Genomic DNA, 12,531 nt, shown 5'->3' with positions numbered 1-12,531 from the left:
AAATCCAAATAAGCCTGTTGAGCTAATTATAACACTGGACTAGTCCTTGTCTGTCAATCAGTTGTCTCCACTTTCCACTGCCTCCTTGTCTTCCTAAACCAAAAAGCAAAACACAGCACTTTGATGGACAGGTCTATTAACGTAAATGCTGTGCACGTGTCTCGAGATGCAGGTGCATGTATGGATCCTGTGGGAGCCTGTGGAGAAGTGCAGTGCACAAGATGTGGCCAATTGTGAGTGTGTGTGCTTGAGTGTTCTTCATACATACGGTGCGTCTGTGTGTGTGTGTGTGTGCGTGTGTGTGTGTGTGTGTGTGTACATACAGTTCAGGGTCAGATTTGTACAGTATGTAATGGGCTATCATGTTAACGCTCCGGACGTCCACTCTCGAGCAAAAACGGCTATAACGGACTTGCTTACTTTTCAAGACTCCACTCAGAATCTTGCTTGTACTGCACCACCCGCTTTGAACGGTCAGATAATGGAGCTTTTAAGACATTCACTATTTCTCTTCTCATACTTTCTTCAGCAACCTGAACATAATTAGGGCTTGAACCGGTAAGTGCTAAATAAAAGTCTCCAAAAAAACCCACAAAAGGATTATGTTATTTTATACATTATATCCACGGTTACACCATTACTCCTCTTTAAGTACGAAATACCATCCATCCATTTTCTGTTCCGTTTATACTCATTAGGCTCACAGGTGTGCTGAAGCCTATCCCAGCTGACTTCAGGCGAGAGGTGAAGTACTGGACTGGTCACCAGCCAATTGCAGTGCATATTAAAACGTTGGTTATTAAACATATTTTTTTTGTTCCTGCTGTGCCATCCATTTAATCTGATTTGATAGTGCCCCACTATCTTAAATTACGCAAGTACAGCATTGAGTGGTTACTGTATTTCAGCTCCATTCCCCTGATTAATGTACATGTTAGAAAGATATAAATTCACATCTGCTTCTTGAATCCCTTGCATTTGATTTCTCTGGTTTAACTTCATCTTTGTAAATCTGCTATATAGGCCTGATTTATTGAAAATGTTCAGAAATTGCTATTCATTTGACCTTAACACAATTGACATTAAATCAAGTTTAGATCATAATTATACTGTAGGCCGCAAAAAAACTGTACTACTATGCAGTGGTGAACTGTACATTTGGCACAGTTGGGATTTACCCTGCTTAATCCGCCTCTTAATGCAATCACTATCACGCCGCAACAGTAGAAATCATCACTACTTCATACATACAAACATTATGTAACAGCACACAATAGTGCCTCAGACATCGCCAGGAGCAGTTAAGAGTCAATATTTATGTATTAAGCATAACAAAAACATACAAAAAGAGGACAGAAAAACATGGACGTTATTTCAGGCCAGCTACAGCATCTGACCCTTTCAGGCAAATATAAAAATCTGATTTTTGAGGAAGCAGTCCCATTGCTAATATAGCTTAAGTTCCATTGGCAGCACTACTGATTCTGAAGGCGCTGGGCAGATAGGAATGACATGGCTAAAAATCCATCATCTGCATACCCGTACTATTAACAGTGCAACCAAAAGAAACACATGGAAATGAAGAGAATAAACAGTTAGAGATTAAATTATTTCAATTTTACGAAACAAATACTCGAATCTAGCAGCAGACCCAAATGAAAGAGGACGGCAAAAAATAGCAATGCTTTCTATTGAAACCCAAGTGAAAAGATGCTCCAGTGAGGGACTCAATGAGGACTAACCATGTCCGCTTTTTGTCAGGCTGAGTGAGAGTCAGGGAGCTCTGACATGCGTTATACATAAAATGTTGACAGTGACATTCTTGTATTGATTAAACGAGACCCTTATTTCCATTTAGAGTGCTAATATCATCAAATTCACGTGTCTTGGCTTGCTCAAATGAATGAGGTAACAACTGCAGGATGGTTTTCATGTATGTGGTGCCATTAAAATGTGCTGAGTTGCCCTTGAAGTAAAGCATTTATCATACAAATAGGACCACAACCTTTTAACAGGCATTGGACACCTTCCAGCATGTATGCCCCCTTTGCAGTAAGACTGTATGCTGTCATTTCGTGCATGTGCGTCATGGTAACAGGTTCAGTGTGTGTGTGTGTGTGTGTGTATGTGCGCGCATGGCTGCGTGTAATATTATCACACTTCCAGTATTAGTTATACGCCCACCTTTAAATTGAATAAGGTGAGATGTCATTACTTCTTCCAGGCACTGCGGGATCTGTAAAAGCGAACATCAACTTTTTATTAGGGAACAATTGGTTGCACTTTAGGCGGTCACTTTGCTAGAGGGTAAACATATGAATATAAAGGTAAATGTCATAAAACACACATGGAAATATTTCTAATAAAATGTGTCCCGAGACAATTTTTGTACCGTATTAACTGATAGCTGTAAATTATGTACTCAGATATCATGAGATAATCCTTTGTGTTATGTTTCATTATCAATGTTTGATAATGACTCTCCGGTCAAACACAAGCCAATTGGGGTCACATCCCTGGTACAGGATAATAAAAATGGACATGAACCAATCGAGGTACAAACTGAATCTTTATTAATTCTAAAGGCATTTTTAAAGTCACATTGTAAAATTGTTAACAAATCTGTCCTTTTCCATATGGGTGTTAAAATAAAACCTTAAATGTAATTATAAAAACTAATTTGTAACAAAATTCGCCACACATTCATATGACATCATCATAATTACCGTATATTTTTAATTCTCAATCATTATACAAGTGTAAAAAGAAGTTAACCACTCTAAAACACAACCACCACACACCCCTGCAATAGTGATGGGTGACGGTGATGCCATTAAAATATTTTTAAGATGAAAATGATTTGAATTCGTTCAATTTATTGATTTCTACAATGATTCAGAGGGAGAGTCCCACGCTGGTGTCATATTCATGAATGAAATCCGGTGCCGTGCACCACGCACATCCGCAGGGTGCCGAATCTGTCACCCTGCACCTTTATTAAGTACTATACACTAAAATTGTGTTAGACCACTTGTGCTGCAAAATCAACCTGATTTTGAGACGTCTAAAATGTAGCCTACTTTGTGTCACCAAATTTGCAGATGCGTTGGGGGGCGAGGCAGAAACACCCAGTGTGGCGTAGAGTGTCTACCAAATTCACAAACATGCTGAATCAGTCCATTGCCCTGGCATGAAAATGATAAAGCGCCCGTTTTTACGCTGAGCGCAAACTACTTTCTGTTGCTAAATTGTCGGATCATTCGGCGCAAAGGCCAAATGGGCGCAACACGACCCCAAAGACGCTAGCCTAGACTTGCGCTGGCACAAAAATGAATTTCCGCCCTTTTTTACGCCAAGCGCATGGGCGCCCGTCTCGCAAAATAGGGACCTCAGAGTCATGCACTTTTAAAATCCACTGAAGTGAGTGTACAGTACACAGTGGTGTACAGTATGTTTTGTAACCACAACAACACACTGTTTCACAGCCAGAAGTCCATTACATTTCTATTTGCACCGATGCTTGACATCACTTTCATTGGTCTATTGCCATTTTGTTAGCGGTGAGCAAGAAAAGTGAGCTCGAGAGGATGGCATCAAAGGAGTTCTAATAGTTGTAGTGAGTTCCCCTCCATTGTGCTGCTTCGGTATTTCGATTGGATCTTCCTCCATCCGCCTTCTGTCTCCTGCATATCCTTTTATGTCTGAAGGCTAATTAATGACAAATTGGATTGTAGAGTCACGCTGAACTCTGCCCCATGGACCGCACACTCTGCCTCCCACCCCCATTCTCAGCTGAGACTCCATGTTATTGAATTCACTAATTTGACAGATGTGACAATCGGAGCACACTTTGATGAATTTTGTCAGAAATGCTGCTAATCTGTGGAAATATCACCACAGCAAAGGGGAGTGTGTGCGTGTGTGCGTACGTGCATGTGTGTGTTTGTTTGTGTGTGCACACATGTCTGAGTGTCTTTTAGTTTGTGTCACTCTTTTAATTCTGGGCTACTTTGTCTTCAAAAATTACATATTAATTTTCACACGGTTAAAGTCCCAGAAAAGTAAATTCTGCGATTCGTTTCTACTGATTTGAATGTACTTGCTGGAAACATGTGCAAAGACTATGTAGTACAAATGCAGAGAAAACTATGTAGTACTGAATTGTTGAGAGAAAGAAACAAAATGTTTTTCCACAATTTCAGTTTTCCTGATTATTCTTTGGGGGGTTGGCTAAAATGGCATCCAGTGACATACTTGGGTGTCCGACATGAGGTGCTCCTTCCCCACTTAAATAAGAATTTGAGCACCTTCTTTCACATCAGTTTCTGATAGGGTTACATGTCCCTGTGGGAACCCCATCTCTGGAAGTCCAGGATTATGTGGTTTTGGAGTAGAAGTGGATAGTCTTTGGGGCTGGGCTGTTAATGAAGCGTGACATTATTAGACCACAACCAGATTAACTAACTGCTGAGTCGATTCCCTCCGAGGTTTACTTTCTCCTCACACTTTCCCATCCCAGGCTCTATTTGGTATTACTTCAAGAGCACGATGTCATGCTGGTTATAAAATATTAGTAAAGTATTAATTTGGCATCGAGTTGTGTTCCTGTACGTCCAATCTACATGTCCTCCTCTTTCTTTCACGTACAATCATGGTAGCACAACATGGGAGACGCCGCTATAGCAAAAAATATGCCTTTCAAATCACCTTCCTCTTCAACTTTATAAGGACCAGAACCTGATCAGCGAGAGCAAGAGCAGGAAAAATAAAGTGCAGATGAGAAAAAGGAAAAATAGGAAATGGTATGGATGTAGATGACTATGGGAGGTTAAAGCAAGAAAACCAGATGTCTGGAAAAGAGAAGGGTCCTGAGATTGACAATGCTAAATGCTTCAAAAGAAAATGATGGGAAAATAACGCAGCTTTTCAATCCACCATATTCTCATGGTAATGAGAGAGAAAATGTTTTATTTTGTATAGATTTCATTTGGATGCTTATTGGGAAACCATTTTTCTCTGTTTCAGTCCTACACAGTGATGAACAAATTTATCAGACCATCATTCCATGTCAAGTTTTTGTGACAGCTGCCCTTACACAATAATAACTAAAATAATTGTCATGTTTCTGTAATGATTAATACACCGGTATGTAGACGCTATGAAAATCAATTCCTAAACCTAAAACATAGCAATTTTATGATTACCAATGAATTTCCAAATGTAAAAAGAAGACACACTAGCGCAACCTATTATTTACTTGTGTGGTTCAAAATAAAATACGATTGACTTTGACTTCTCGGAGAAACCGAGTGCACTGTCTTAAATTTGTGTATAAATCTCTGCATTGATTTTGAAATTACACACTTTTGTTTAAAATGGTAAAAATATTGAGAGTTCGCTGAAATTTGAAAGATTAAAAGAATTAACATACTTCATGATGCTGGATTGTCTGTTGTTTTTAACTAGTGTTCTGTACTGTACTGTTCAGCTTTTTTCCCTGCTTTATTTCAATTATTGTTACTGTCAAATATAATATATATATATAATATATATGGTTCTCACCCCTATTGAGAGCTGTTTCTAACGTTTTAGTTACCCACTTAGCTATAAGAAGATTCAATTCAATTCTCAGACTGATGCAGTACAGTTTCTACACCACTAAAACTACAACTACAATAATAAGCATATTGGTAAATGACTCAAAACCGAGCATTATTATTTTTGTAAAGTTACCATTTTGGTATAACACTAACACTGGACATGATTAGATTCTGCAGTGTTCATAATCTTGTGTTCTCGTTCTATGTCATCCTCTCAAAGTGGAGGATTGTGTTGGAGTAACACTATGGGGGGGATTCGGCAGTGGAGGGTGGAGAGGGTGGCTATTAGATTGCTGTATGTTTGCGCACTGCATTGTGGGAACGAAAGGGGATGGGAGCAATGTGAAGAGATTTACAGTGCTGTGCTCAAGCTGCAGAGATGCTAAAATAGCAGTCTTTATGGTGGCTGAGCATTAGCGGCTGTTGCAAAGCTGTGAGGACAGACGCAACACGAGCAGGTCGACACACTTCACGTAGGAGGTTTTCCACAGAGGAGGGTTTTTTTTTCAAGTCAGAAGACATAGGCGAGGGGAAGCCAGGTCTTTAATTAAACATCAGCTGTCATCTGGAGGAAGAGGAGAGGTGATGTTGAGGGATGTTGAAGGGTGAGGCTCATTTCATAATCGTTCTCGTTATATTTGTGTAGGTCTCGTTTATGACTGTCTATCTGCGTGCGTGACCATATGGATTTATGTGTGCGACACTAAAATTCTTCTCAGCCAAGTTGCGGTGATCTCTCGACAGCCGCCTATGGACGATCTCAGCTTCAAATTCTGGTCAAAATGTTCTCTGTGGTTTGAGTTTTCACAGGAATCAAAGATGGTGTTCAGTATGTGAAGTTGTCCAAATGCACTCCCTCTCTCTTCGAGTGCTATCTATTGATACTGTAGTATTCATGTGGTTTATGTTAAAGAGGAAGGTGTGTCTTGTGTTGGAATCTGCTGTGATAATAATGTCGTAAGTCGTGTGATATTTTATATCTTTCCTGTCCATCCAACAATCCATCCAAATCTCATACAGGTAATTTGTAAATTGATTGGTTAATATTGCCATTGGTTAGCCGGTGGAGAATATACTTAGTAGGATTTCACTGTGTAAGGAGCAGGTAAACTGGTCTACTTATTGAATCAGACCAGAAACATTGTTTTAACTGAATTTACAAAAACAACATGAATAAACTCAATCATTCACTTGCTTTGTAAACATAGAACCAACATTTAACAGTAAACTGTGTTTTCAGCATGCAGCACATATAAAATGCCACAGTTTCACCTTTTCATATTTTACCACGTGAGTTCTGTTTAACCTCAATTGCAGTAAAAGCAAATGGATGGGATGAGGTTAATAACTGAGATGAAGGGCTAAGTTAAAATAGCCGGCTTTTTGTTTTCTGTTTGCAGGTCCAGGAATGGCTGTGCCTCAACTGTCAGATGCAGAGGGCTCTTGGCATTGATATGACCACACCTCGTTCGAAGAGCCAACAACAGATCCATTCGCCGTCCCACCAAGCGAAACCTCTCGTCCAGCCTCAGCAGGCTGCACCTCAGCCAACACAGCCGACGACTGCAGCACAGCCCAAACCTTTGGCACAGAGCCAGCCCACCCAGCAACAGCAGCAGCAACAACCGCAGACTCAACTCTATGGCCAGAATCAGTCCTACTCTCAGTCACAGCCATATCCACAGTCCCAAGCATACCCCCAATCACAGACCTATTCCCAGTCCCAGTCATACCCGCCATCCCAGCAGTATCCTCAATCCCAGCAGTATCCACAGGCCCAGGAGCATCCCCAGTCCCAACAGTATCCCCAGTCCCAACAGTATCCCGAATCCCAGCAGTACCCGAATTCACAGCAGTACCCCCAGTCCCAACAGTACCCCCAGTCCCAGCAGCACCCCCAGTCCCAGCAGCACTCCCAGTCCCAGCAGCACCCTCAGTCCCAGCAGCATCCCCAATCACAGCAGCACCCCCAGTCACAGCAGCACCCACAGTCACAGCAGCACCCACAGTCACAGCAGCACCCACAGTCACAGCAGTATCCCCAGTCCCAGCAGTACCATCATTCCCAGCAGCATCCACAGTCTCAGCATTATCCCCAGTCTCAACAGTATCCTCAGGCTCAGCAGCAGCCTTACCAACAGTCCCAGTCTGGACCCCAGGCTCAGCAGCCTTACCAACAGTCCCAGTCTGGACCCCAGGCTCAGCAGCAGCCTTATCAACAGTCCCAGTCTGGACCCCAGGCTCAACAGCAGCCTTATCAACAGTCCCAGTCTGGACCGCAGGCTCAGCAGCAGCCTTACCCTGCATCCCAGTTCGGACCCTCGGGTCAGCAGCAGCAGCCTTATCCACAGTCGCAGTCTGGACCCCTGGGTCAGCAATATCCACAGACTCAGCAGTATCCACAGGCTCAGCAGCAACCTTATCCACAGTCCCAGTCAGGGCCCCAGACACAGCCTCATAGTTCACAACAAGGCTTACACAGTCACACATCTTCCAGTGGCCCCCAGAGCCAGACGGGTCCCTCCCACCAGGGTATGAGATCTGACTCATATTCCCAGAAAGGTCCCAGAGCTGGTGGAGGTTCTGCAGGAGGCCCCAACCAACCTGGTGGTCCAAGGATCCCCCACCCTGGTGCTGTACCCCTCCCTGGCTTGACGAAAGCACCCTCTCAGCCTGATTTAGGTCGTGGCTCTCCCATGCATCAATCTTTGCCACGGCACCATGACCACACCAGAAGCGCTGGCTCCTCTCCAGCTCACAAGCCCCAGACCCAGGCCCATCCTCCTGCCCAAGATGGACTGACCAAACTATTTGGCTTTGGAGCTTCCTTGCTCAACCAAGCGAGTACCCTAATCAATGTAGACCCTTTGCCCACCTCTTCCACTCATCCCAGTCCCGCACGAGGCAAGGTGGTGTTCAGTAATGCGACCCCTGAAAACAAGCAGGCACAACAAGGTGTCTCAGGTGCCAAACCATTTGGCATGGGGAGTTCTCATGGTCCAACTCCCATGGGCGGTCCTCATGCCCCTGGACAAATGGGTGGCCCCCATGCACCAAACCAAATGGGTGGCCCTCACGCATCGAACCAAATGGGCGGCCCCCATCCACCCAGCCAAATGGGGGGTCCCAATGCACCGAGCCAAATGGGGGGTCCACATGTACCAAGCCAGGTCTTAGGGCAGCATGCACCAAAGCAACAGCAGCAGACTGTACCCCAACAACAAGGAATGCCCTCCCTTCAACAAAAAGATCCACAGCAACCTCAAGGACAGCAACACCGACAAATGCCGTCACATGTGCAGAAGGCAGAACTAAAGCAGGAGCCTGCGACCACTACCACCGCGGCTACGGAGGCAGTGAAGCCTAAAGTGAACTGTCCTCTGTGTAAAACAGAGCTAAACATTGACAGCTCCGACCCACCCAACTACAACTCATGTACGCAGTGCCACACTCAAGTGTGCAACCTGTGCGGCTTCAACCCTACACCACATCTGGTTGAGGTAAGGACAGCGACACATGAAAGCAGTACAGCCTGCACAAAATACCCACACGCAGAAATACAATTGGGTACATCAAAACATGTCGGTGAAATAGAAATGTGGAAGTAGCAAAGAAAGATAAGGGCTACTAAAGAAAGGATGCATTCATTGAGAAAATGAAAGGCGAAGATCAGCAAAAGGGTACGCCCTCAGTGTACTATCATCAACTGATGGGGAAAAAAAAATACTCCAAATTGAGAGAGGAAGCGGGTAACTCGTGCAGACAGGCAGATTGAAAACAACTCGTTTTCTTTGAGGCGGCATGATCCCTTCAGGGTCTTCGGGGAATACACTTGGTCGTGCTACTGTACTGTTACTGCCTGGAGATGGACCTAAAGATAATGCATTGGGTTATATTTAGCTACTACTGCTGGCTGCTAATGTTATTTAGACCGAGAAAAAATGTGTGCATTTTCAATGTGCGTGTTTGTGCGTGTGTGTGTGCTTGTGTTTGTGTGTTGTATAGCTACAGAAGTAAAAAGGGAAGGCAGACAGAAGCTGTATGTCACAGAATTAAACTCGCAAATTATTTTAGAGTAAATCCTCTCCTCATTGACATTGCACTCACACTCGTTTCCACAAACGCTGTGGCTTGGTCATCTGCAATACTGACCTTTGAAATATACAATTATTATTGCCACGCTTCTTTTGCACTATTTTTAATATTAGTTCTATGCTTCTCTGTATTTCTTCTTGATTATTTACACAGATGCAAATGTTATTCCAAAAAGAAAAGTAACAAAAAGCTCACTGGCAATCAGTGCATTTTCCCCCTCTTTAATTTAGATTACGGACTATGTGTGCCCGTGGGCACCATGTTGGTGACCCCTGCTGTTGATAATTAGATAAATGATATTCAAGACACTTCCCATTAGAGGTGGGAACCTCTGGATACCTCACTATACGATACGATTTGCGATACAAGGCTCACGATTATCTCACGATATGATGATACAGTGATTATCGATATATTGGTCAGGAAAACAATCCACGATAATATACGATACTACTATTCAAAAATGGATGTTTTTAAAAGAAAATAATCTTTTTTGTACCATTACTGAATAATAGTATTCAAGTGGAATTTTTTATAAATAAATCTTCCTTACACTTTATTATTACAACAGTTTTGCAAACAAAATCAGTGTCTTAACTCATTCTATCCCAATGACATATTTATATTTCATTTCACAGTGGGTCTGAAAAAATGAGTTAGACACTATTGTACAATGTGCCCTGCGACTGGCTGGCGACCAGTTCGGGGTGCAGTCTGCCTTCGCCCATTGACGGCTGGGATAGGCTCCAGCAACTCCCCGCGACCCTGTATAGGATAAGCGGTTTGGAAGATGGCATGGCACTATTGTACAATAGTGCAACATGTCAGGAACATTCCCATTCTGTTCTATTTATAAATGGTGTCAATTGTTATGTAACATTGCTGTAAAATGCAAATCTACTGCATAGCCTCTACCTGCAGATTTACAGGGAAAAAAGAAAATCAAAGAATAACTTTAATAAGGAATGTAAAATCCACACAAACTTTTGCAATGTGAGCATCATTGTGGATTTCATGCAATTCACGGGTTTCAAGCACGTCTGATTTGAGTTCCCAATCGCTGATAAAATGCGTGGTGGTGGCAATAAAAGACAGTGTGTCCCTCCCATTCAATGCCTGAACCCTGGTCGTTGTAATTGTTTTCTCAGTGAAACGTTTTCAACTTAGTATTCCATAGCGTGGCTCTCCAGTGCGCATCATGTAGCAAATACCATCATTCTCAACTACGCTATACGGGCGCAGATCCTTGCAAATATACTCACAGATGCTGTGCGTGATCGACTTTGTCCCGGGAGAATTAAAAGCGAGTTTTGTTTGCAGTAGAGAACCCACATTGGTCTGGCCAGGAGGCAAATCTAACAGTCTTTGGGTGGCTTTTTTGCTTGCGACTGGTGCTGGGCGATGCCGCTGTAAGTGGCTGTGCATATTCGCCGTGTTTCAGCGCACCTTACGTTTTTGTGAGACAGTCCTTGTACATGGTAAATTCTTTCGCCAGCATAGTTCCATTCGCACTACTGTAAAGTCCGAAATGCAGCCACACCTTTTGTATGATGCCGGCGCATCTTTTAAATTAAGTCTTTCGCTTGCTTCAGCCATGTTCCCTCCCATTGTTTGTTTGTCTTCTTCGGCTGACGACTTCCGCCCACTTCCCCGCCGCTCCTCTGCGGCGCGCCCCTAATGGACTGCCAAGTAATTGCCCAGTAAGCATGAACAATAAAGGAGTCTTTACAGCGGCAGTATATTAATTTAAAATATCAATACTTGGTGGAGGCGTATCGATAATCGATCGGAAGACAAAACATCATGATGTATCACCATATCGAGATTTTGTCACACTCCTACTTCCCATGGGCTCACCGCCTGTGGGAGGGGCCAAAGGGGTCAGGTGCCCTGTGAGCTGGGCAGCGGTAAAAAGCGGGGACCTTGGCGGTCCGATCCCCGGCAACAGAAATTAGCTCTTGGGACATGGAATGTCACAACTCTGGCAGGGAAGGAGCCGGAGCTGGTGTGTGAGGCAGAGAAGTTCCGACTAGATATATTCGTGCTCACCTCCACACACAGCTTGGACTCTGATACCAGTCCTCTTGAGAGGGGTTGGATACTCTTCCACTCTGGAGTTGCCCAGGGAGAGAGGCGCCGAGCAGGTGTGGACATACTTATTGCCCCCCGGCATGGCGCCTTCGGGTTTACCCTGGTGGACGAGAGGGTAACCTCCCTCCGCCTTAGGGTGGGCGGAAGGGTCCTGACTGTTGTTTGTGCCTATGCACCAAACAGCAGTGCAGAGTACCCACCCTTTTTGGAGTCCTTGGAGGGTGTGCTAGAGAGCGCTCCCCCTCGGGACTCTATCCTTCTGCTGTGGGGGACTTCAATGCTCACATGGGAAACGACAGTGAGACCTAGAAGGGCGTGATTGGGAGGAACGGCACCCTCCGCTCTGAGTGATGTTCTGTCACTGGACTTCTGTACTCATCACGGATTGTCCAGGACACCCCAGACCGCAGTTCGATGATCGACTTTGTAGTCGTATCATTGGATTTGCAGCCGCATGTTTTGGACACTCGGGTAAAGAGAGGGGTGAAGCTGTCAACTGATTACCACCTGGTGGTGTGTTGGCTCCGATGTTGGATGAAGATGCCGGCCCGATCCGGCAGACCCAAACGTATTGTGAGGGTTTGCTGGGAATGTCTGGCAGAATCCCCTTGTCAGAAGGAGGGTCAACTCCCACTTCCGGCAGAACTTTGCCGACGTCCCGGGGGAGGCGGGGGACATTGAGTCCTATTGGGCCTTTTTGGCCTGCGGGACTCTGGAGGCAGCTGACAGGTAAGCGGAATGCAGC

General features: G+C 44.2%; 1 protein-coding gene across 5 annotated transcripts in view; it reads left to right on the top strand.

The window, feature by feature from the left end:
• The window catches only part of bsna (bassoon presynaptic cytomatrix protein a), a 125,153-nt gene that overhangs the window by 45,544 nt on the left and 67,078 nt on the right, over nucleotides 1-12,531 (top strand). For 4 of the 5 annotated variants that reach the window (XM_086049640.1, XM_086049625.1, XM_086049617.1 and 1 more), the window contains exon 3: nucleotides 7,001-9,100. In XM_086049640.1, the coding sequence (XP_085905766.1) occupies nucleotides 7,001-9,100 (2,100 nt within the window). Of the gene's footprint in view, nucleotides 1-6,066; nucleotides 6,206-7,000; nucleotides 9,101-12,531 lie in introns of those variants that run through there. The other variant, XM_086049632.1, reaches the window with a different exon arrangement.

The sequence above is a fragment of the Filicampus tigris genome, chromosome 1 (genome assembly GCF_054856515.1).
Source record: "Filicampus tigris isolate MCC_2025a chromosome 1, RoL_Ftig_1.0, whole genome shotgun sequence".
Lineage (NCBI taxonomy): Eukaryota > Metazoa > Chordata > Actinopteri > Syngnathiformes > Syngnathidae > Filicampus > Filicampus tigris.
The sequence above is the reverse complement of the archived record's forward strand: the minus strand, read 5'-3'. Positions and strand labels throughout refer to the sequence as shown.